Source organism: Mytilus edulis, chromosome 14 (genome assembly GCF_963676685.1).
Source record: "Mytilus edulis chromosome 14, xbMytEdul2.2, whole genome shotgun sequence".
Taxonomy (NCBI): Eukaryota; Metazoa; Mollusca; class Bivalvia; order Mytilida; family Mytilidae; genus Mytilus; species Mytilus edulis.
In genome coordinates, this window is record NC_092357.1 from 11,119,135 (window position 1) to 11,145,411 (window position 26,277).

A 26,277-nucleotide genomic window follows, 5' to 3' on the forward strand; every position below is an offset into this window, starting at 1 on the left:
GGGATATGTTGTGTAGAGAACAGAAAATCATAACTGTCAACAGAATTAAAAGGACCAACAAAAGCATGTATTTTATCTTTAATATCTAAAGATTTTCAACACTCCGAAATAATTCATACCATTATTTTCATAAGCTTAATCTGTTAATTACGAAAGTTAAAAAAGATTCTTTGAAAGTAGTAAGGGATGTAGTTAGAAGCAATGATAGATTAGTAGTAGAACACTTTAATACTACATGTACATGCGGAGATAAAACTGATTTCAAATGTTTTATACGACCCCAACTTTTTTTGGGATCGTATAATGGTATGATGTCGTCGTCGGCGACCAAAGACATATTGGTTTCCGGATAACTTTTATCCAAGTGTTAAGATCTCTCTGAATTTTTTTCAGAAGGTTCAATACCACAAAACGAAGGTTGGGTCGATTTTGGAGATGATGGTCCCAACCGTTAAGGAATTATGGGCTAAAAAGGGGCAGAACACAAGCATTTTTTTTAGTTTCAGGATTATAACTTGTGCACAAGTATTCCAATTGCTCTGAAATTATACCGCAATATTTAAAACAACACGTAAAAGGTTTGGATTCATTTTAGGGGTTATGGGACCAAAGTTTAGGAAATAAGGGCCAAAAAGGGGCAAAAATAAGCATTTTTCTAGTTTCTAGACAATAACTTGTGTGTAATTGTATGCATATCTCTGCAATTATACCACAATGTACCATATAACAAAATGGAGGCTGGTATTAAGTTTCGGATTGCCCCAAACATGTAGGAATAAGGGGCCAAAAGAGGGCCAAAAAGAAGCATGTTTCTAGTTTCCAAACAATAAGTTGTGTTTAAGTGAATGGATCTCTCTAAAATTGTACTACAAGATTCAATACTACAAAGGAAAGGATGGGATTGAGTTTAAGGGTTATTGTTTCAAGGGGGTTTCAAAAAGAGGGGAGGGGGAATTTTACAATTACCATTTTTTTAAAGGATTTTTTATTTTCAAAATTTCGAACTAAAAGAAATCTTCAATTGCACAGTATTATGCAATTGATTTGTTAGATCTTTGAAATGAAGTATAATCACACCAAGTTATACGATGATGACTGCTGTACCCATATTTTGACTATTTTATTTCTCCTGTCTGTTTGTTTCATGCATCGTTGTGGATATAACGCAATTTGATCAAAATGTCATCAGAGTGAGAGGTTTGGCGCGATAAAACTAGGTTTAATCCACTGTTTTCTAGATTGGAAAATGCCTGAACCAAGTCAGGAATATGACAGTTCTTGTCCATTCGTTTTTGAAGCGTTTTGTCCTTTGATTTTGCTATGTGATTATGGACTTTCCGATTAGATTTTCCTCTGAGTTCAGTATTTTTGTGAATGTCATTTTGCATAAAAAAAGGTTTGAAAATGGATATTCCCTTGAATTTTGACAGTTGTAGGATGTAAATTGCATTGCAGTATTTCAGTAAAAACATACCTTGGATGTTTCAAAGCTCCATTTTATTTTATTGTTTCTAACGAATATTTTGAGCAACGTTTTTTTTTTTTAAACCAAAATGTTGCAAAATACTTTCCCTGCCTCCCTTATAAATATGATGTTGTCCCCGCAGATAAAGCCCCAAACAACATCGTTTAAGTGTGTAAATATCATTACATAAACTGCTTGATAAATGAATAAGGTATTGACAATTCACTTGGAATCTCAAAATATACCCTCGCGACACTTACCGAGAGAAAATCCTGGATAATCATAGTTCTGTTCTACATTCCTTTGGATTCTCAAATAAAGATGAAGAACTGGATCTTCCATCACTGTATTGGATACCTAAACATACAACGGTATATTGCAGGGTCTACCAAGTGCTCTACTAAACCACACTCTACATTATTATTCTGGTTTTTCCGGACGGTAAATTTCTTCGAGCAGCTAGCAAATGTCATAATTGAAAATAATATAAAAATCCTTTCTCGGAAATCTTGAATTAACAATAACCATGTTCATAATAATTAACTTTCATATGTATCTTCATGAAAACTTCCTTATGTTGAAAATAATATTTTCGTGTAACTTTTTTTTTTGATAGTTTTTTTTTGATAAACTTCGCATACGGAAAGAACATCTCTACACCGTTAAACCTACTTTTACCATATGTTCATAACCAGACTTCTACCATTGCTGTAAAGCTTTATTTTTCAAAAGCGTATAAGAAACTAAGTGTGCATTTCAACTTTACAAATCTCCTAATTTAATGTCTTACATTATTTAGTGAAAGCTCTATATTTAACTCAAGATGAGTTGGGAATAGTTTTCGCGAAGACTATCAAAACTCTGCTATCAATACAAAATTCTAAAAGTAATCAACAAATATTCGATTTTCTTTCTTGAAATATAACATTAACTTTGTTGAGTTAGCTCAACAATATTGTTTAAACTAAACTAATTAACATTTCATTCATACAATTTATTCTACCCTTGTGATGATCTGTGACAACAGCATTATGTCGTGGTGTTACTTTCTATGACTTCATTTCATGATGATACAATCTTTCTCAAATCAATATGTCGTAATCCGCTTTCAGTTCATTTCGTAAAATATAAGTAATAGAGCCAACGTCATATTGATATGAGGGACACTAAAAGCCAGTTTAAGTATGAAATGTCTATCTGACCTTGACTGTACTGATTTTCACTCGATTAGCCTGAATTGGTTAAAATTCAGTTGATAATACTCGACTGTAGTCTGAACCATACTTATCAGTCTGAACTTGTACTGGACCTTTACTTGAACAGTAAATAGCCATTTTATACGCGTCTGAAACACGCTCGGCCTAGTCTGATCCATACTCGATCTAGTCTGAACCATACTCTTCCTAGTCTGAACCATACTCTGCCTAGTCTGAACCATACTCTGCCTCGTCTGATCCATACTCAGCCTAGTCTGATCCATACTCAGCCTAGTCTGAACCATGCTCGACCTAGTCTGAACCATACTCGATCTAGTCTGAACCATACTCTGCCTAGTCTGAACCATACTCTGCCTGGTCTGAACCATACTCTGCCTCGTCTGAACCATACTCTGCCTCGTCTGATCCATACTCAGCCTAGTCTGAACCATGCTCGACCTAGTCTGAACCATACTCTGCCTCGTCTGAACCATACCCAGCCTAGTCTGAACCATACTCTGCCTAGTCTGAACCATGCTCGACCTAGTCTGAACCATACCCAGCCTAGTCTGAACCATACACTGCCTAGTCTGAACCATACTCTGCCTAGTCTGAACCATACTCTGCCTAGTCTGAACCATACTCTGCCTCGTCTGATCCATACTCAGCCTAGTCTGAACCATGCTCGACCTAGTCTGAACCATACTCTGCCTAGTCTGAACCATACTCTGTCTCGTCTGAACCATACTCTGCCTCGTCTGATCCATACTCAGCCTAGTCTGAACCATGCTCGACCTAGTCTGAACCATACTCTGCCTCGTCTGAACCATACCCAGCCTAGTCTGAACCATACTCTGCCTCGTCTGAACCATGCTCGACCTAGTCTGAACCATACTCAGCCTAGTCTGAACCATACTCTGTCTCGTCTGAACCATACTCTGCCTCGTCTGAACCATACTCTGCCTCGTCTGAACCATGCCCGACCTAGTCTGAACCATACTCTGCCTACTCTGAACCATACTCTGTCTCGTCTGAACCATACTCTGCCTCGTCTGAACCATACTCTGCCTAGTCTGAACCATACTCTGCCTCGTCTGAACCATACTCTGCCTAGTCTGAACCATACTCTGCCTAGTCTGAACCATACTCTGCCTAGTCTGAACCATACTCTGCCTAGTCTGAACCATACTCTGCCTAGTCTGAACCATACTCTGCCTCGTCTGATCCATACTCAGCCTAGTCTGAACCATGCTCGACCTAGTCTGAACCATACTCAGCCTAGTCTGAACCATACTCAGCCTAGTCTGAACCATACTCGACCTAGTCTGAACCTTCTCAACCTAGCTATATAGTCTGAACCATACTCGACCTAGTCTGAACCATTATCGACAGCGTGTGAACCATGATCGAGTCATAAAGGCTGTGTGATCATTCATATGTGATCTTTATAAAATGTTTTATGTTTAAACAAAAACAAAATGTTGATTCTTGTGGATTTCTAATGAAATGATTTGCTAGTTTGTTGAGTTTATAGTTGCATTAGAAAAAAGACCATTATCCCCTTCTGTTATTGGTGCCTAAAATGCCCTTAGGCTTCGTACTTTGTTTGGCCTTAGCTCTTTTTGATTCGAGCGTCACTGATGAGTCTTTTGTAGACTAAACGCGCGTCTGGCGTATATACTGAATTTAGTCCTGGTATCTATGATGAGTTTATTTAAGATGCTGAGTTCATTTGGTGTTAATGAGAAATACAGCATGTTAAATATTGATAAGATAGCAGTCAAACAAAAAACAGAAATATTTGATATTTTTTATTTGTTTTTATACTACAAGACAATGCAAGCAGCTTGTTGTTCCTTCTTGTAGAGGTCATTTTGAATTATTGTCATTTCTGATACATATGTAATAGATAATTGGCAGAATTTTGCAGCTGCATTCTTGATGTCAAGCTTCTTATGACAGTAAATGGTGAGATCCCGTCAACATAATTGTTTTAAGCCTGCTACTTTTTGTCACTGGATGTTCCTACAGTTTATTTAAAGGAAATCGTTGGTTTCAGTTTGCAAGACATCAATATTGTTTTCAAATATTCATTGAAATTTGTGAAGCTCAGACAAAGAATTTTTATTATTATAAGATACTAACCACAGCAAAAATTTAATATTTTTGTTTTATTTTAACAGCTGTATTTTGTATTTTACTGATAAAGGAACTCAGAACATATTTTTTTTAATTATGGATTGTTTGTCTGTGAGAACCATTAACACCTTTAATCCCGCTGCAATTGTTTGCACCTGTTTTAGGTCAGATAGAATCTGATGTTCAGTGGTTGTCATCTGTTTGTGTTTCTCTATTAGTTAGACCGTTGGTTTTCCCAGTTTAAGGTGGTATGGGAATCTTCCTCAATCTTGGATTGTAAAAAAACATAGAACCAAAGGTCCAGATTTTCTATCAAGTTAGCAAAATTTGATGCAGGAATGAAGTTTTAAAATTGATTGTTCATTTAAAAGAACCAATTTATAAGAATATAACTTATAATTATTAAATATCTCTGCAAGTGTTGATGATTTTTGGTTGCTTTAATTGTTTTTAAAATTTGCATTTAAAGGGGAAGTAACTCTTAAACAGTGCATTTTCTGAAGGATTCTACATGGAATTTTCCTATTTTGTATTTTAGCCGGAAAAAACGTACGGAGACCCTTTCTTTTCTTTTGATATTCTCAAAGCATTGTCTGAAAGCTATCTTTCCTTAAGTATTTAACAATTCCATCATTTTGTTTAGTTTCTAATAACAAAATGGTGTTTTCCCGGTATAATCCATACAAAATGTGTCATTTTGTCACGTCCTGTAGCTTGAAAAAATGCGCGGTGACCTATCATTTTTATTATATTTTTCAACATATATCAACTACATTTTGGCAAAGTATGAACAAATTCTATCATTTCTATTTGGGACTCCCATACCACCTTAAATGGTTTTACACTATATTGATATCACTTCGTCGTCGGCAGCGTCATCAGAAGAGAGCTGGTTTCCGGATAACTTAAGTAAAGTAACAAGAAATCAATCAAATTTTAACGCAACGTTTGTAACTACTAAAGGAAGGTTGGTATTGATTTTTGGGGTGATGGTCCGAACGGTTTAGAAATTAGGGGCACAAAAAACAAGCATTTATCTAGTTTCAGGACAATAAGTTGTGTATTAGAATTTCAAATGCTCTGATATCGTACCACAATGTTCATATCATACATTAGAATTACCCAAGACAAATGTTTATGACACAGAAATGTTTTACTGCAATAAAATGTAGGATTAATTACATACAACTGTATAATTCACGGGAATATTTTTCTACCTATTTATTTATTATACAACCGGATGTGACGAACCATGATTTGGTGGTATTGAATCTTATAACGCAAAGGTTTGCGTTATAACGAAAAGATAAAACAACAATATAAAAAAAAATGGTGGCGCTAATATGCTTCCGAACAATGTCATTTTGATATGACGAATAGTATTTGTACTAGTGAACAGTCCAAATTAAGACTGAAGATCAATTGTTGAAATTATATTAATAATATGAGGCAAGCATAACCTGTGAATGGGAACGAAGTTTTTTTAATTCAAACATGTTGATAAAAGAAACGAAAAAACCGTAACGTTTCCGATATTGGTTCTGTTGTTAGGGATTTAGTTGTGACGTTATTTAAGTTATGCCGTCATATTCAATGTTAACAAAAAAACGCTGTTATCCAGGTTACGTTTTTTTCATATCAAACAATTATTAAAAACGATTTGGTGTCGAATTCCTTCTTATATTTGTTAATATGTTGATAAATATACATTTTATTCAAAGTCTCATGCAAACCAGACTGGAAACGGAAAAAGACGGGAAACGGAAGATCTGAAAAAAAGTTAACAATTTTTAGTTTTCCCGACAATTTTGATTTTTTTCTTTAATTGATTTTTCTACCTGTTATTGGGGACTTTGTCCCCATAATAAGTATTTTTTAAAAGAATAATTCACCATTTGTTATAAAAAGGACCATTAGAAAATGTAGGCAGTGAGGATTTCCAAACGTTTGAATACTGACCTTGTATTGCTACATTGGAGGACTTTTCAGCGGACTGTACCGTTCGTATAGTTGTATGTACTTCCATTTATGTAATTCTATTGATCTTATAGTGTTTATTCACCAATAGAAAATTGCATGTACATTAATGTTTAAATGCGTATTATTTAAATCTACCGCCAGTTCCCTTGCGTTGTTAGATTACAATATGTTGAGTGCACAGTCACATTCTTACATGTACAACTAAATTATCAAGGCCGTTGTACGGTGTGATTTCTAATCTTATCAAATATTCATTATTTAAACTTCGCGGTTAGTAAACATAAGATAAAAATAACCAAATACAATTCCGAAAAATCAATCTAATTTTACTTTCGATTTGTTATCAATACAATATTCGGCCATATTAGAACGCCATTTATAAGGACCGGTTTAATATATACTACATCTCCTTATTTTTTTAAAGACCCATGGATGATCTGACATTTGGTGAAAAGCTAAAAAGAGCACTTAATACGGACGATGCTGAGGAACTTCTCCGTTTATGTTGTGATAGTTCAAAAAGGAAGGAGATTTTGGATTTTGAAGACGATGCTGGACATTGTTTATTGCATCGGGTTTCTGGTTCTGGTACCGTTGACCTTATGCGAACATTGATGAACATGGGTGCTGATGAAAATGAGGACGTTTGCAATGAATTCGAAACCTGGTTACAAACTGCCTGTTCCCATGGTAACACAGATGTCGTGAACTTTTTTTTACGAACTGACGAAGGCTTAAAGGATGAGGCGTCACAAATTGAATACAACGGCGGTTTTCAACTGTTTTATTTTGCTGCAAAATCTGGTAACATTGAAACAATAAAAGATTTACAGAAAAATAGCCAATTAGATATTAATCAAGTTTTTTCAGATGGACGTACTGCATTATTGATGCTCGTGAAAAATAATGACCCAAAGGGCGTTGACATTTTATGTCAATGTGGAGCTGATGTGAATGTTGGAACGATCTATCGATCTGGATTTAAAGCTATCCATATAGCTGCAAGAGGTTTCAGGGATTGTGCAGAAATGATCCAGATACTTTTAAAGTATGGTGCGAATGTAAATGAACCGCTTATTAGAAATAACCTCAACCAGCAACCTCTGTTTATGGCTTTAAAAGCGGGTAATGAAAGAAATGCTAGAGTGCTATTTGAGCATGGCGCTGATATATATTTTAAGGGAGAAACTTCGGAAACTCCGGAAGACACAATTGGGTGTTTTTGCTTAGCGATAAAGCAATGTCCGGCTCTTGTTCCAGACTTTATCAAACGTGGTGCAAACCTGTACGAGAGGCACAACAAAAAGTCAGTTCTGATGATTGCTTTAGACAGTAACGCAGGAAGTGTAGCTATTGAGGCTTTAGTTAAAGCTGGTGCAAATTTAAAGTTTGGAAGAAATGGCAAAAATGTGATACAGTGCTGCAAACATTATGGTATGTTATTTTACTGATAATCGCGGTGACGACATAAAAGTCTTTTTAACATTGATTTTGCAAGGTAAACTTTCAGATTTGTTGATGGCAAAAGTCGTGACATGTTTTGAAAAAAATGTCCTGATTATTCGCTGTTATGAGGTTAACATGTGCTAGTTCTTTGTATGTATATTAGTACGTCATGTTTTATAGTTCTTATTCGAGCATTAAACATGTAATAACATTAACGGTACCAATGTTTCTGCACCAGATGTGCATTTCGACAATAAAACACAAGACATAGATATGGAGATTGCAGATATTTGTATTGCAGACCAAAACGTCACCAAGCATACATTTCGTGGCGGCATAATGTTAGATAAGAAAAGTCGAATCAAATTTTTTTTTTATCTGACATGATTTCTCGCTACATTGAAGACCTGTTGGTGACCGACCTTCTGATGTTGTATTTTTCTATGGTCGGGTTGTTTTCTCTTTGACACATTCCCCATTTCCTTTCTCAATTTTATAATGCAGCCACAAAATGTATACTTGGTTACTTTTTCGTCTGCAATACAAAGGTAATTGGTACTACATGTTTACGTCACATGACTAACAAAATATGGTGCGAAATATTCGGTATGAAAAGACTGTGTCATTGAAAAATATAAAGGCATGCAGATTCTTTTCATTCAAAAATAATAAATCCTTATCATAACTTGTCTAAAAACAAAGATATAATATAATTAAAAACCAATTGTTCAGAGAACAATTGAAGGTCTTTCCATCAAAACAATGTATTTTGATAGGAAAAGTTGTGAAACTAAGTTTAAAATGTCATTTCATCGTCAAATGATATCTCCTAGTAAGCTGATTCCAAAAATATATTGTTTCCATACATTTTTTTTAAATAAGGGAGATAATTTGTTACTTCCGGTTTCAAAAATTTTACTTACTATTATATTTGAATATTTACTTGACACTGATTCCAAAACTATCTGGTTCCATATACTTTTATATTAATAAAGTACAAAAAATAGCTACTTCGGGTTTACAAAAGGTCACTTCCGGTTGTTTTTTTCAAGGTTAAATGGTTGATACCTTTTTCTAAAAGTTTTATAGCTTTATCATGTATACATATAGAATAAAAGCAAAGGTCAAAATCAAGGACGTCAAATTAACCTATGACCTTGAGATCAATTTCAAGGTCATAAATCAAGGACCTCAAATCAAAAGACCATAGGTCTTAATTATATTTAGTTAATGAGTTATATCACCAAACGCGTATTTTCAAATACAAGAGGGGAGAAAACTGCCTTTTACATTCAACGTACGCTTGCAATCAAAATTTACATCTTACGACATGTCGCAACTAACAATTTAGTAAAAATAATTTGTTGATATCTTATACAGTCTTTGGATATAAGTGAAAATAAGCCAAATCAAATATTAGAATATGACCTTGACCTTTGACCTTGACCTAATTCTCATTTTTTGGGACCAAGGACCTCAAATCAAAAGATCATAGGTCTCTATCACTTATGGTTTATAAGATAGAAATTCATATCACTTAAATCAGATGCAAAAGGGGAAATAACTCTCATATGGAGCGGTCATATCGCTTCGGTCAAAATAGGACAAATCATGCGAAGGATATAACGAGCAATTTTTTAAAATAAATTTGTCATAATCTTTTACGGTTGCGAAGAAGTTGCGCTCACAAGGAAAACAGTGTTTGGGGAGATAACTCCTACAAAGAAAAGTATTCGCTTACGCAGGGTAAATTTCAAAAGCGCATAAACTGTTCGATATCATATACAAAATATCTAAGCGACATATTGCAAAACAAATGTTTATCGCAAGAACAAAATTAGGCGGAAGGAAAAAAAAAATAATCAGAAGAAAAACAATAGGTCTTTCCACAGAAAAGTGGAAAGACCTAATTATGTATGACTTCGTGTTCAGTATATATATTAAAAGGTGTTATTCGTAAAAAAAATCAGTTTCAAGACCAGCGATGTTCATAACAGAGGGGCGATAGATAAATGGGATGCAAATATATCTTTATAAGAACCATACTACATGTATTAAGAATAACTACATATTTTTTGCGAAAAAAAAAGACGGGTAAAGAAATAATATTTTTTGTTGGTAATTTTGTCCAGACGCTTGTTGGTGGGTCCCGATTCTGTGCTTTGGGTTTGAGTTGAACCAGAACAGCCATAAAACAACTTATATATGTTGCTTGATTTGTTTACAAATAAGGATATTACTACAAAAACTTCGATTGACTTCATAAGTATAACAATGCATACGGTATCGAGTTGGTTCAATATTCAACATTTAACATTCAGAATTTTGTTTTTCGTCAGATGCAAGAAAAAAATTTTGAATGTTGAATATTGAAACAACTTGACATACTCGTTTTAAAGAATAAATCGCAGTCATTATCAACAAATCGGCAAATAAATTAACAAACTTACACATCTAGAAATTTGAGAATGATTTGGGGAATTTTACAATGGGATAGACGAAAAGGGATTTAAGTATGATGATGCTTGGATATATTCAAAATGCGAAACTAATTCATTATATGTATCAAAATAAAAGCAATTTAACAATTTAAACTTTTTATTAATATGACATACCTTTATTTGTTTTAGTCCAGCTGAAGTCATTTCGTAATGCTGGAATATCTGTGCACGAGATGGAGTCCACTTACAAAGTACCTACATTAGGATTGTCTTTGAGTACTTGGTTAAGTTATAATATATGTACTGTTAGACGATCGGATCTGGAAATCGAGAATGGGGAATTAGAATTGATTAAAAATGAGGTAGCGGATTTAGTTTTAAACGGTGCCAATCCAGATATGTCAACAGAGGAATATGATTTACCGTTAATTACAGCCGTCAAAAATCGTCTACAAGGTGTCTTCGAAATATTAATAGCTGCAGGTGCCAACATACATCAACTTGGAAAAGATGGCAATTCAGCTGTCCATGTGTGCTGCATTGGTAATTAAATCGTGATAATTATACTTGCCATTAAAAAAAGTATATAACGAGTTTCTGCTGCTATAAGATACCAGTTCATGACTCCTTTTAAAGATAACACGGTTCAAGTTTGGCATCTTAAAATTGAAAGTGTTAAGATAACAAAACTATTATCTAGGTGTATTTATTATCATAGTCTGTAATTCACCATGCAATTGATTAAACGAAAACATGCACCCTTTCCCATCGATGCATTTTTTTTTTCACTGCTTATTATTTTCTAAAACTTTAGAGTATTTTAAAACAAATACATTTTTTTTTGCAACTTTGTAAGCCTGGGCTATAATAAATTGCTTGTCGTCATAGTGCATGAGCCTATTTCAAATTAAGGAAGACCTTTTCAGTAGAAAGCCCAAAACCTAGTACTTTATTACACATCTATAACCATACAATCCGACCAATCTTGTTGTATGGATCTGAAATTTGGGGTTATATACCACATAAGAAACAAATACATTTAAATTTAAAGCCGACAATTTCCCTATTGCGAATGCACATAGGATTCCTGCAAAAGCCCCAGTTGACGGTACAAAACGCCCTGATGCAATTATTGTTAGGCTCATGCATTTCCAGTTACTGAATGTTTTGGTTGATTTCTAAAAAAATAGTTAATGTATCAAATATGCATATTCAATTTACCATTTTCTGCATGTGTCATATACAAATATAGTGTCCATATTTGTCCCCAATATGTTACATACGAGGGGATGCCACGCTCGGCATTGCCTTGTTTGAACTGTAAAATGTGTGCACTAGTCTGAATAATCACCCATAATTATGCCCATGTTTACTGATCTATCTTAAAGGTAAGGTAATGGGTTCGTTGATCCCTTTTATTCAAAAGGGCTCTTTCCAGGAGAATATCATAATAATATAGACAAAAGGAAGGATGTGGGGAAAGCAACAAATGCGGCAAAATATGACATATAGAAAACAAAAGGGTTATGGAGTAAACATTCGTGTGACAACAACTGAGACGATACATAAAAAATTAGAATAATGAAGAAAAAGTTGGTTTCCCTATATACGTGTACCTGCAGTGTTGGTGTACGAGGCGCGTTTATGATTTTCATTATGTTACTTGATATGAAAAATTGACAATTTTTTTTATTTTACTTGTAAAAGTAAATCCTGAGCCTGTAAGTAGTATAAATTAAGCTAATATTGGGACACATTCCAAAGGGTAATAAAGATCAATGCAAAGTGAACGGGACTACATTCCTAAGAGTAATTAAAACCCACGCATTATAGTCCATACCAAGCGATGGAAATGCAGTGTTTTGAGGTGTTAGTTTTATGGTTGTAGGTTCACGAAGTACAGGGATGCTATGTAGATTTTATTAAACAAATTTCATACCCAAAATACAGTGTTTTGGCCAAATTTCTAAGAGCAATTAAAACCCACGCATTATAGCCTAACCCAAGCGATGGACATACAGTGTTTTGAGGTGTTAGTTTTATGGTTATAGGTACACGAATGACATGGATTTTGAAGAGATATTTATGTTTATTATGCAATCATAACACTTTTATAAAAGAAGTTTATGTCTTCTTTCACGCTGAATGTTATATCCAAATCACCAAAAAAAAACCGAAAAAAAAACAAAAACTTTTTGATGGATGAAGTTGAAGTTGAATTTATGACTAGGAAATTAGACAATGTTTTAGAATTTATTCACGCTGACTACGTTTTAAAAAATGTGAAAAAAGATTATTCACGCTGACTACGTTTTAAAAAATGTGAAAAAGATAACACTTTTTATGATTTGATTCTTAACATTACATTAGAAGAGTTATATCATGATTTTTTGAAAGAAGTATCCAGCAGAAACATTCCAGAACATTTATTCCTGTTATATTCTTTACGTCTTCGCACACCAGACTGATATTCTATTAGTTGGAAGAGTGAAGAACGTATTTCGAAGATTAATCGTCTTGCAAACCAAATGTTCAAATATGACTTCTACAGAAGAGGACAAATTGATTGAAGACGTCTACTATAATTTACAGAATGGAGCAGCATATGCAAATCCGCAGAAGATTTACGAGGTTTTGAAGAAAAAGAAAAAGAATCCACCTGGACTTTATAAAATAAGAAAATGGTTACAAAGCAAAGATGACTATACGCTTCAAAAACCCATTCGAAGACGATTTAAGACTCCCAGAATAGTTGTGACAGAACCATTGGAAATGTTTGACGCCGACCTTGCAACTTTAAGTTCAATTTCTTCCTTTAATGACAACTTTCAACACTTGTTAATCGTTATTGATTGTTTTAGTCGTTATCTATGGGTGGAAGCATTGCAAACTAAAACAGGGAATGAAGTGTTAAAAGCGTTTCAAAAAATATTTGAACGAAGCAACTTCCCGAAGAAGTTAAGGACAGATTCGGGCGGTGAATTTTCCTTTACAGGTCTAAAGCGGTTTTTGAAGAGCAAGAATGTCTACCCTCATTTTGCTTTAAACTCTTCAATTAAGGCCAGTCTCGCTGAACGTGTGATATTGACGCTGAAACGAAATATTTTTCGATTTCTAACGAAAGAAAGAACTAATCGTTATATAGACAAATTACAGGATTTTGTTGCCAGCTATAATAACACTCCTCATTCTTCCCTGGGAAATATTGCTCCCTCAAATATTGATGATGGAAAAGATCAAAGCGATTTGTGGGCTTACATATTCTTAAAGAAGAACACGAAATCAATTAATTCACATGAAGGAAAGACGGAAAAGCCAAAACATCACTATGTTTTTCGTACTGGAGACATGGTTCGCATCAGTCATTTAAAAAGATCATTTCAGAAATCATATGACCAACAGTGGATATCTGAAATTTTCAAAATCGCTGAGCGTTTTCTTTTTCAAGGTTTTCCCATGTTTAAAATAATCGATTTTAAAAATCGATTAATCAAAGGTTGGTTCCAAGCTCCAGAACTTCAAAAGGTTGTGAAAAATGCTGATAGTTTATGGTATATTGAAAAGATAATACGCAAAAGAAAACGTCATGGTCGTATTGAATATTTTGTGAAATGGCAAGACTGGGATGATTCATATAACAGCTGGATACCTAAAAGTGACGTAGAACAATGAGTTTTCATATGATTGTTAACAGCGATGGTTGTCTTGACTATTTTCCAAACAACAAACCTCATCGTTTTGTTACACATTTACAAACACCGCTTAATTTACGCGAAAATTGGAAAGTTGCGTTGGTGGACATGACTCTGCTAAAGAAACGGATATCTATTTGTGTTGCAACATTTGCACAGGAACATTGGTTGATGGAATATATCGCTCGGTGTTGAGACGCATATGCTTAATGGATACAGAGATGGATTATTGTTCATTTGAAAACTTATTATATTTATCTGTTATAAAAAGTGAAGTCTATGACATAGAATTCTTTTTAACAGACAAACATGGAAACACAGTTACCTTATCATCCGAACATATAAGTCTAACGGTTCATTTCAAGTCATATCCATTTTTTTATTGATTGGTATATAAAGTCAATCTCGTGTTTCACTTTTCTCATTAAAGTTGGTTACCCGAAGAGACTACACCATGAATGTTTCAAAAATGTATATTCCCGATCCTCAGAAATGGATGAAATACTACGAACAAGTTGAAAAAGGTCACCATAATGCTTACATCAATAATAAAAACAGAACAACATTTCAAAGAGGTGGTTCAATTGCTCGCAAAACTGTCGGATTTATGGATTCAATCGGCCTTCAGTCTTTGAGACCTAAATCATCCGAACCTATTGAAATTGTTTCTCCAGTTCAACAGGTAGTTGATCAAGCAGAAAGTAATATACGACGTGATAAAAAAAGATATAAAAGAAAAAACAGTATAGGTGACCACAATCGCTCTTATAAGCATCGAAAGGGACACACAGTCAAGAAGTTATCAACTAAATCTAAATCGAAGGAAAAGGATATTTTCAGTCGCTAGTGTGCTATGTCGACCGTTAATTCATCAGCGTTTCATGAAGTTCAGCCGAGTGAATTATCAATTTTTGATTTACCCGGGACACAGACGGGAGTTGTTAATCTATCATTTCAACAAATTCGTCCTGTCTCTCAACTAGACAATGAGTCACCTATTGAATTTAATATTTCTGGTCAGAACAGTATGGATTACATAGATCTCCGAAAGAGCACAATGAATTTGAAAGTAAGATTGGTAAAAAGTGATGGAAGTAAAATAACATCGACTGATAAAGTGAGACCAGTAAACCTCCTTCTACACTCACTGTTTTCACAGGTGGAGGTCAACGTACAAAATAAGAGCATTACATCATCAACTACCAACTATCCATACAAAGCCATGATTCAGACTTTATTAAAATATGCTGACATGAAGCCAAGGACTCTCAACTCACCTCTCAGCTGTATTACGCAGATACACCAAACTATTTTGTCGACTCAGACCCGGATGGACAAAACATTGGATTGTACACGAGGTCGCAGTTTTTTAAGGATAGCAAACTGGTCGATTTGCAAGGAAACATATATCACCCTTTGTTAGCACTAGATCGATATATTCTGAACTCAACCGGGATGACTATAAAATTCTTCAAATCGAAACCAGAATTTTATTTGATGTCATCCGATGAGATGGCAGATTATCGAATCGAGATTGTCTCAATGCATCTGAACCTTTGTCGTGTTTCAGTCAATCCAGGCGTCATTTACGGTCATAACGAAATATTGAAGACAACGAATGCAAAGTATCCATTTGTCAATACAGATGTGAAGCTTCTCAGCATTCCAGCTGGGAATTCAAGCTTCAGTTTCGATCAATTGTTTAATTCACTGAGACCAAACAAAGTGATTATTGGTTTTGTGTCCAGCAAAGCTGCATCTGGAGATTACAAATCAAACCCTTTTAGATATAAAAATTATAACCTAAGTCAAATTGCCTTACTGATAGATGGTTTACCAGTTGATGGGAACCCAATGAAGCTTAGTTTCAACGGATCCAATGGTTCTACATACCTATCAGGATATAACAGTTTGTTCGAAGTGAGTGGAAAAAGCTTGCAAGACAGCGGGTACGCCATTGACAGGGATGATTTTACAGGTGGATGTGCATTATATGGATTTCAAATCGAACCGGAATTCGATGGCTTAGACTACCTCACCCTTTTAAAACAGGGAAACGTTAGAATCGAAGCCCATTTCAACTCACCACTACCTGAACCCTGCCTGTGTGTAGTATACAGCGAGAACTCTGGTTATTTTGAACTAACACAAAGCAGAGATGTTGTTTTACAATGAATACACTAGAACTAGAGTGTATCATCAAATGTGATCGGAACATGAGACCTTTCATCTGCGGTGTTTTTGCTAAAGATGAACTACCGCTTAAACTTCCTGTCATTTTTGGTGGTTTTATTGATAATACGCAAAGCAAGGACGAAAAGGGAGAACATTGGATAGCAATCTATGTCGATGCAAGTAATACTGGTTATTTTTTTGACAGTTTTGGATACAGACCTGCATTCTACAACCAACATTTTGTGAACTTTTTCGAACGCAATAATTTAGTCGTGCAGTTTAATGATAAACAGTTGCAAAGTTTTAATTCTAACGTTTGTGGTTTTTACTGTATTTTCATACTCTCTCACTTATGTAGAAATATTAAATTTAACGATGTGAATCAATTGTTCCATTGTAATGATAATTTATGTAATGATGAATTTGTATTTGAATTTGTTGTTCATGCTTTCGATCACTGCATTCAAAACAACGATGAGGTGACCTAAATGTCTTTTTAACCATTACATACTTTCAACAAATAAAAGTTTAACCATAACCTGCTTTCCGTCATAACTCCTTTACCATCACAACCATGAGCAACGTTGATGATGCGTTAGTAAAGTTTAAATGTCCTGCAACATGGATGATCTGCGGCCCCACTTCTTCGGGTAAAACAACCTTGGTGAAGCAGATATTGTTAAACGCCGCAGGTCTTTTTGAGGTTCCACCACATCAAATTATATATTCATATTCAATCTGGCAACCCTTATATCAGGAATTACAGGATCGTATCAGGAATATAACTTTCATACAGGGTCTACCGTGTGAGGAGGACTTCAAGGCGAACAATGGGTTACACTCCATTTGTGTAATAGATGATAACATGTCCCATGCTTCTGAAAGTAAGATGGTTGAGGATCTATTCTGCATAAAAAGTCACCACTTGAATTGGACGACGATGGTAGTTGTTCAAAATATTTATTACAGGGGTAAAGTCATGCGAACGATAAGTTTGAATTCCTTAGTGTTTGTGTTTTTTAAGAATTCTAGAGATGAATTACAAATAAGTACAATTGCAAGACAAATGTTTCCGCAAAACACTGCCTTTTTCATGGGTGCTTATCGACAGGCTGTAAGTAGACCTCATGGTTATCTCGTGGTCGATGTAACACCGGGTTCCAATAAGAAATATCAGTTGCGATCCAATGTCTTGCCTGGTGAGGATGTCATAATTTATGTATCAACAAAATGAAATTATCGAATGCAGATCGACATTTAATCACTTTCTTTTCAACTGCTCGTTCACAACAGATAACATCCATTTTATTAACGTTGACATTGCAACAACAGAAAAGTCTTATCGAGATTGTATATAACATTTTGAAGGGAATGATTTCATTAACAAACGTAACAAGAAAAAAATTATCACGTCACCAGAAAGACATTAGAAGGCTAGTAGTTGGACAACTTACAGAGAGACAGAGAAGAAATCGTTTACAGAAAATTGTATCTATAATTCCTTTGCTTATGACAGCTTTCATCAAGTATGAGTCGGGAAATGATCTTGTTGACTAAAGAGAAGTATGATCGGTTAATTCAGGAACAGAACAACGCTGGAGAAATGACAAATTCTGGTAAAATGACTGACGTTGCCATTCAGACAGGGGGTGGAACTTCATCGCACGACGAAAAGGTAGAGGAACAACCTTCTGGCGGGGCTAAAATGATGGATGATGTTAATCAAGACTCAAACCACAACGAATCAGAACATTCTAATACACAAACAGAGTCATTCAGTGATGAAAAGGTAGTGGATAACACAAATGCCATATCACGAAGCGTTGCACCAAGCATTCGCATGACTCCGAACGATTTTTTAAAACTAACAACCACCAAAAGGATAAATAAAAGGAGGAGAACGTGGTTAACATTTCGCTTATGATTTATTATATGTAATGTTTGCTTTTGTGAATAAAAAATGACGGATTTAGATCAACTTGTTACATCTTTGTGTGTAAAATATAAGACAGACGATCCGCAGTTAAAGCAATGTGTGAAAACATTAAAACGAACTATTGACTGTGATGATGATGAGGAGGATGATTGTGTTGCAACAGCATTCAAAAAGACAAAATTACAATGTCGCTCGTGTGGTAAGATGATAGCAAAGACTTATTTCCGAACACACACTTCGTTACATTGCAAAACTAGGAACACCGTTTTCCCTTGTATCCATTGTTCAAAAACATACAATACCTATGACGATTTGTTTCAACACATTGATCATGAACATCCTCTGAATCAGACAGGTGGTGGTAGAAAGCGTAAACACAGAACCAAAAGAAATGTGTTTCAACACGTTGGAAGTAAGCAAAAACAAAGGTGGAATGAAAGCGCTCTCAATAAAAACGCATGTAAACATTTTATGATTCCACGAAAATATGAACGATATGATATGATTTCTTTTTTTGCAAATATCAAGGATGAGGTGATAGAGTACTTAAGAAAAAAATGTCGAAAATCGGGACAGCTTAAGTTTTATATGATTGTTCATGTACAAATGATACGACAAAGGGTTAATCGCAAAAACGAAGAGGCAACACCCTATTTCAGATCACCAACATCACATATTCTGGTGGCAGAAGATAGCAGGCTCGAACATAACATTTCCTTCATAACTCCTTTACCATCACAACCATGAGCAACGTTGATGATGCGTTAGTAAAGTTTAAATGTCCTGCAACATGGATGATCTGCGGCCCCACTTCTTCGGGTAAAACAACCTTGGTGAAGCAGATATTGTTTAACGCCCTTTCTTTATTGTGTCCATTTTTTCACTATGAGTGAAAGTTTGCTAAATTCATCCACTCCCAGACAAATCCCTCTGCCAAACTCTCCTTTCTTTTCCAGACATATATAAAAAAAATCCTCAAACTTCTTAACTTTAACTACCTTACCCCGTCCAAAGGTCTGGTAGAAGTAGTTGGCCCCCTTCTTATTTCTGAAGTACACCATGATTTCGGTATGACATACAAGGAAAACAAAAGCAGATACATATTGGACTATCGAGCCCTTAAACTTTACATGCGACTCGGTCTCAAACTGACAAAAATTCACAAAATTCTATCCTTTCATCAAAAAGCATGGTTACAACCGTACATCGACTTTAATACACAGAAGCGTAAAGAGTGCACATCCGAGTTTTTACGTAACTTTTTTAAGCTGATGAATAATAGTTGCTATGGAAAATTCATTGAGAATGTAAGGAAAAATATGATATTCAAATTAATACACACCGAGCAAAGATTCAGACGAATAGTTTTTTTTTTACAGAAAACAAAGAAGAACCGATTTATTTCCGACGAAGCAGGAGAAGGAGAAGAAGAAGTACAGACTAAAAAGGTAGGGGAAAAAAATAAAAGATTTAACGAAAATAATTAACCACATCTACATCTTTTCATTTAACCGATCATATTTTTTTTTGTAATGGAAAATAAAACAAAACGAAAACTAAATATTACATATATTTTTTTATCATATGAAACGTTAATGATACATAGTTGTTTCTTTTACAGAAAACAAAGAAGAACCCCTTCATTTCCGACGAAGCAGGAGAAGGCACAGTAAGTATTCATTTAGTCATACGTTTTAATCTCAACAAACGGTCTATGAATGGTACAGTCCTCTTTAAATATTTCCATTGACGTCGTGAAAGTTGAATGGTATGATCAATCAATTCTGCATACAGATTTACTTCCATATTATCGTCACATACACCAATGTAAACTTTATCCGTTAAAGTAAATCTGTGTTGTATAGCACATGCACTATCATTTTTTGCACTTTCATGTTGTTTAACATATGTAATGCATGGTATTGTTGACATGTGTATAATTCCCACGAGACATATAACTGTAGTGTATGCAAGCATTAATATGCCTATACGCTTAATAAGTTTCATATGTGAATTGAGGAAAACAAAATCATTGTTACTGTCATTTTCTGTCGTTACTGAAATATCCATGTGATTATTTTCTTCACTTCTTTCCATGTTGAAATATGTTGAATAAATGAAAGAAAATATCATAATACGTTTGTCTTTAAATGAAAGTTATGTCTTATTTGTATCTTATATTCTTTTAGAGGGGTGGTTGGAGAACAAAAAAGACAGAGAGCTCCGAAGAAGAAGAATCAGATGAATCAGAAGAAGAAGAAGAAGACAGTGACTTTTGAAAAAATAATAAAAAAAATTAAAATAAATGATGTCAATAAATACTTTAGAACTTATAACGATAGAAAAAATAGTTGTCATATGCCGTAGTTTACATCATGTACATAGTGTTGACATTAGAGATGTCACGTCACGTCACGTCTCGTCCGGCATTTTTTATGATATCTAAATAACCATTTAAATCAGTTGATAAATTTCTTTGCTCTAAAATTTCTTCATTAACAAGGTAAATATCGTGTAAAGAAAAATCAAAAGATAAGATGACATTTTTTTCTAGTATTGGTGTTGTCAGCTGAACTAAAACATCTCTAATGTCAACACTATGTAAACTAAGACATATGTCTACTATTCTTTCTATGGTTATAATTTATAATGTTTTCATATTAATATACTATTTTTTTTTCTTCAAAAAATAGACACGACGTGATGTTCAGATGGAATCACTATCTTCTTCTTCTTCTTCTTCTTCTTCTTCTCCTCCTTCGTCGGAGCTCTCCGAGAAGAGAATTTTCTTCTTTTGTCTCCAACCACCACTCTAAAAGAATATAAGATACAAATAAGACACAACTTTCATTTAAAGACAGACGTATTAAATGACAGTAACAATTTTGTTTTCCTCAATTCACATATGAAACTTATTAAGCGTAAATGCATATTAATGCTTACATACACTACAGTTATATGTCTCGTGGGAATTATACACATGTCAACAATACCATGCATTACATATGTTAAACAACATGAAAGTGCAAAAAATAATAGTGCATGTGCTATACAACACAGATTTCCTTTAACGGATAAAGTTTACATTGGTGTATGTGACGATAATATGGAAGTAAATCTGTATGCAGAATTGATTGATCATACCATTCAACTTTCACGACGTCAATGGAAATATTTAAAGAGGACTGTGCCATTCATAGACCGTTTGTTGAGATTAAAACGTATGACTAAATGAATACTTACTGTGCCTTCTCCTGCTTGGTCTGAGATAAAGGGATTCGGCTTCTGTTTCTTTGATTTCTGTAAAAGAAACAAGTTACTTTACTATGTATCGTTTACGTTTCATATGATAAAAGAAAATAATATGATTTAGTTTTCGTTTTGTTTTATATTCCATTACAAAAAAAAAAATGATCGTTGAAAGATAAGAATTATTTTCGTTAAATCTTTTATTTTTTTTCCTACCTTATTTGTCTGGACTTCTTCCTCATCTCCTTCTTCAACCTTGCGTTTATCACCTTTTTTCTGAAATGTATAGACAGATATATTTATATAGAAAACAATAACATTCGATGTTAAATGATGATAGAATGTTTATTTGCTTTAGAAAAACAGTTTGGAAACTTTAATTTCTAAAATACTTATATATTTTTAACTATTTAACAGAAAATATATAGATTTGTGGAAATAAAACACACACACACACACACACAAACACTCACTTTTGCTGCTTTCTCTTGGTTTTTATTACCGCTTGCTTTGTCCTGGAAACAAAATAGAATGTATTAACGTCTTCATTCAAGTAAAAAGAATTCTATCATGCATTTTAATCAATTCACCTTAAAATTTCAAAATCTGCACAGAAAACTGATGACAAACTAATTCGTGTAATTAAAATCATTTGTGACTATAAAATACTTTAACCGTTATATACTGCATATAGGTTTAATTGCTTACTTTAATTACTTTTTGATTTAAATGGGGAGTTGTCTCATGGGCGCTCATGCCACATCCTCGTATTTATATTCCTTCATATTACAGATTATTATCATAAAATGAACTTACCCTTTTCTCCAGCTCTTTCTTCATCGACTCCATTCTTTTCATTATGAGTGCAAGTTTACCCCACTCATCAGTTCCAAGGCATATCCCCGAACCAAATTCGTCTTTTTTTTCAAGATAAATATAAAAAAAATCCTCATGTTTTTTAACCTTAACAACCTTACCCCGTCCAAAGGTCTGGTAAAAGTAGTTGTCGCCCTTCTTATTATTTAGGTATACCATTGTTGAAGTCGATATGACATACAAGACTTATTCCAGTGCTTATATACAAGAAAGTGCGGGCGGTTGTAAAAATAATTATTATCTTTAATTACTAATTATCACAATTAATGTCAAAGACAAAGGTCTGTAAAGTATTCAACATTCTCTAGTACACGCAGTATAATTATTTTATCGTATAACTCCTTCGCTGGATATGATGTTTTCCAACGGACTGGCTTCCCACGAGTATATGGACTTCGCTCATTGTTCACATGCATGAAGGAAAAAAAAAACAACGAGGAACTGCTATCTAATTTCTTTTTTTATTTCAACAAAAAAACAATTATGAAATTTAATATATAATATATACATCATCAGACATCTTCTTAAAATCAGTAAGTTAAGAAAGAAAGAAAAAAAAAGCCTCAAATATTCTTACATGAAAATGAATATATAATAGATCTAATAAAAATTCATCACAAAAAAAACTTTTACCATAAATAAGTTAACTCCATTTAATGCTATAATCTTTTTTTTCATACTTAAAGTAAAACATTATTGAAAACAAAATATATTAACCACTTACTAGAAAGCTTCAAATTTCCAAAATTTCTTTTCTGTTAACTTATGAAATATTTTGTTTGCAATTGTTTTTACCATAAATTTTTATTCTAACATAAACATTTATAAATATATATATATATATATATATACATGCATCATGAATTAAAGCACCTTCTTAAATACTTACAATGTAAAATGTAAAACATTTGGATTTCTAGTAAATGAGATCTGACTTTGTTGAACGAAAATGAATATATTTAACAGAGAAAAAAAAATCATCACAGAAAACTTTAACTGTAAAATTTGAATTTTTTTTTTATTGCTTTTATACTTAAAATCCAAAACATATTCGTAACAATATAAAAAAAAAAATATGTAAGCTTCAAATTCTCCAAATTTCTTTTCTAATATGAACCATTTTTTTGTATATACAAACCGTATATATATATATAAAACGTATATACATCATAAAGCACCTTCTTGAATACTTGGAATGTAAAAAAAAAAGTCACATTTGGATTTCTTGTTAATGTATTTCAATATAAACATTTCTATAAAAACATATATAAATATATACATAAAGCACCTTCTTGAATATTTGAAGAAAAAAAAAACATTCGGATTACTTGTCAATGAGATCATGGTTTTGTTTTGCATCAAAAATGAATATTTAACAGAAGAAAAAAAAATCATCACAGAAAACTTTACCCGTATATAAGCTACCTTGACTTAACGATATAATGAAAAATCTTTGAGTGTTTCTTTTTATATTTAAATTCAAAACATACTAATATTATTCAAAAAGATATTAATTGCGTACACGGTAACTTTCTTATTTCCCAAGTTTCCTTTTTGATATTAACTATTTTATGTGTATTTGTTTTTACAATAAACCCTTCAAAGTCCATCAACCCGAGGGAAAAAAACCACTATAAGACAAACAGTATTTGCACTAAGATCATGCATCTTGATATGTAAACAATACATTATTGTCCTTTAAATCAATCATATTTTGTATTGAAACACAACAGACTATCTCCGATATATAATAAAATGCATGTTATCATTAATCAAAGGTAAAGAAACAATTATACATGTAGGTAATAAAAAAAATTGTCATAACAATAGATTATTGATCACGTTAAACATGAACTAAGAAAAAAAAAAGGATTACACACATTTATCATTCTATTGATATAAGAAGTAAAGCAAGGTCTTCAAAATCAATTTATTAAAATGGAAGAACTGGATGAAATAACGACAGAGTTTGGCTTTTCCGTCTTTCCTTCGTGTGAATTAGTGGATTTCTTGTTCTTCTTTAAGTACATGTAAGCCCACAAATCGCTTTGATCTTTTTCATCATCTATATTTGAGGGAGCAATATTTCCCAGGGAAGAATGAGGAGTGTTATTATAACTGTCAACAAAATTCTGTAATTTGTCTATATAACGATTAGTTCTTTCTTTCGTTAGAAATCGAAAAATATTTCGTTTCAGCGTCAAAATCACACGTTCAGCGAGACTGGCCTTAATTGTAGTGTTTAAAGCAAAATGGTGGTAGACATTCTTGCTCTTCAACAACCACTTTCGACCTGTAAAGGAAAATTCACCGCCTGAATCTGTCCTTAACTTCAAATATCTTTTGAAACGCTTTTAACACTTCATTCCCTGTTTTAGTTTTCAATGCTTCAAGCCATAGATATCGACTAAAACAATCAATAACGATTAACAAGTGTTGAAAATTGTCGTTTAAGGAAGAAATTGAACTTAAAGTTGCAAGGTTGGCGTCAAACATTTCCAATGGCTCTGTCACAATTATTCTGGGAGTCTTAAATCGTCTTCGAATGGGTTTTTGAAGCGTATAGTCATCCTTGCTTTGTAACCATTTTCTTATTTTATAAAGTCCCGGAGGATTCTTTTTCTTTTTCTTCAAAACCTCGTGAATCTTTTGCGGACCTGCATATGCTGCTCCATTCTGTAAATTATAGTAGACGTCTTCGATCAATTTGTCCTCTTTTGCAGATGTCATATTTGAACATTTGTTTTGCAAGACGATTAATTTTCGAAATACGTTCTTCACTCTTCCAACTAATAGAATACCAGTCTGGTGTACGAAGACGTAAAGAATATAGCAGGAATAAATGTTCTGGAATGTTTCTGCTGGATACATACTTCTTTCAAAAAATCATGATATAACTCTTCTAATGTAATATTTAGAATTAAATCATAAAAAGTTTTATCTTTTTTCACATTTTTTACAACGTAGTCAGCGTGAATAAATTCTAAAACATTGTCTAATTTCCTAGTTATCAATTCAACTTCAACTTCATCCATAAAAAAATTGGTTTTTTTTTTTTATTCGAATGTAACATTAAGCGTGAAAGAAGACATAAACTTCTTTTATATCAGTGTTATGATTACATAATAAACATAAATATCTCTTCATTTGTGACATATTAATTATAAAGATTTGTTTAATAAAATCTACATAAAATCCATGCACTTCGTGTACCTACACCCATAAAACTAACACCTCAAAACACTGTATTTCCATCGCTTGGTATAGACTATAATGCGTGGGTTTTAATTACTCTTAGGGATGTAGTCCCGTTCACTTTGCATTGATTTTACGATTTCTTTATTACCCTTTGGAATGTGTCCCAGTATTAGCCTATTTATACTACTCCTGTAATAGCTGCTCTTCTTGTTCCATTTGAATTAATAGAAACAACACTGTCGCCTTTCTTGTTCTCATAGAATCATATGATATGAACTCCATGATTTGTGAACGTCATTCTTAACTGTCGTATTAGACTGACCAGTGCATATCGCGCATGGCACTTTAAATGTATTTTAGCGCGAAAATTAACTTACATTTAGCTGGATTTATTGCCGACGTAGTTCCATCTTGTCGCCTTCGTACTTTTATTCGATGGCAAGACGACGGGATTACGAGGTCTTCATGAAGTCGTGTTGCCATC

General features: G+C 33.6%; 3 protein-coding genes across 4 annotated transcripts; 2 read left to right on the plus strand and 1 right to left on the minus strand.

Annotated features, from left to right (window-relative positions):
• Positions 1-1,179: 1,179 nt before the first annotated feature.
• Positions 1,180-4,013, plus strand: LOC139503976 (zonadhesin-like). Its single transcript, XM_071294023.1, has 2 exons — positions 1,180-1,190; positions 2,873-4,013. The coding sequence occupies exons 1-2, from the start codon at positions 1,180-1,182 to the stop codon at positions 4,011-4,013; spliced, it is 1,152 nt and encodes a 383-aa protein (XP_071150124.1).
• A 3,121-nt stretch (positions 4,014-7,134) lies between these two features.
• Positions 7,135-21,134, plus strand: LOC139503917 (putative ankyrin repeat protein RF_0381). 2 transcript variants are annotated; one of them, XR_011659223.1, is made up of 5 exons: positions 7,135-8,214; positions 10,857-11,210; positions 19,850-19,918; positions 20,092-20,139; positions 20,660-21,134. XR_011659223.1 is itself a non-coding variant. In XM_071293929.1 (4 exons), exons 1-3 carry the CDS (start codon positions 7,209-7,211, stop codon positions 19,912-19,914), a joined length of 1,425 nt encoding a protein of 474 aa, XP_071150030.1. In that variant the 5' UTR covers positions 7,135-7,208; the 3' UTR covers positions 19,915-19,918; positions 20,092-20,198. The 2 variants fall into 2 exon arrangements, 1 of the variants encoding a protein (XP_071150030.1); XM_071293929.1 differs by lacking the exon at positions 20,660-21,134 and having other exon boundaries at positions 20,092-20,198.
• Positions 21,135-21,177: 43 nt separating this feature from the next.
• On the minus strand, positions 21,178-22,577 carry LOC139503977 (cell growth-regulating nucleolar protein-like). The gene is made up of 5 exons (XM_071294024.1): positions 22,536-22,577; positions 22,193-22,234; positions 21,936-21,995; positions 21,714-21,770; positions 21,178-21,282 (listed from the first exon to the last, which is right to left on the minus strand). Exons 1-5 carry the CDS (start codon positions 22,575-22,577, stop codon positions 21,178-21,180), a joined length of 306 nt encoding a protein of 101 aa, XP_071150125.1.
• Positions 22,578-26,277: the final 3,700 nt, after the last annotated feature.

Bases quoted from the DNA above. Each gene is read 5' to 3' on its own strand.
- LOC139503977 (XM_071294024.1), bottom strand. From the start codon at position 22,577: ATGAAAAGAATGGAGTCGATGAAGAAAGAGCTGGAGAAAAGG. The intron at 22,235-22,535 runs GTAAGTTCATTT...TTTTGTTTCCAG, and splicing joins AGAAAGAGCTGGAGAAAAGG to GACAAAGCAAGCGGTAATAA. The intron at 21,771-21,935 runs GTAGGAAAAAAA...TTTCTTTTACAG, and splicing joins AAGAAGTCCAGACAAATAAG to AAATCAAAGAAACAGAAGCC.
- LOC139503917 (XM_071293929.1), top strand. From the start codon at position 7,209: ATGGATGATCTGACATTTGGTGAAAAGCTAAAAAGAGCACTTAATACG. The intron at 8,215-10,856 runs GTATGTTATTTT...TATTTGTTTTAG, and splicing joins ACAGTGCTGCAAACATTATG to TCCAGCTGAAGTCATTTCGT. The intron at 11,211-19,849 runs GTAATTAAATCG...TTTTTTTTACAG, and splicing joins TGTCCATGTGTGCTGCATTG to AAAACAAAGAAGAACCGATT.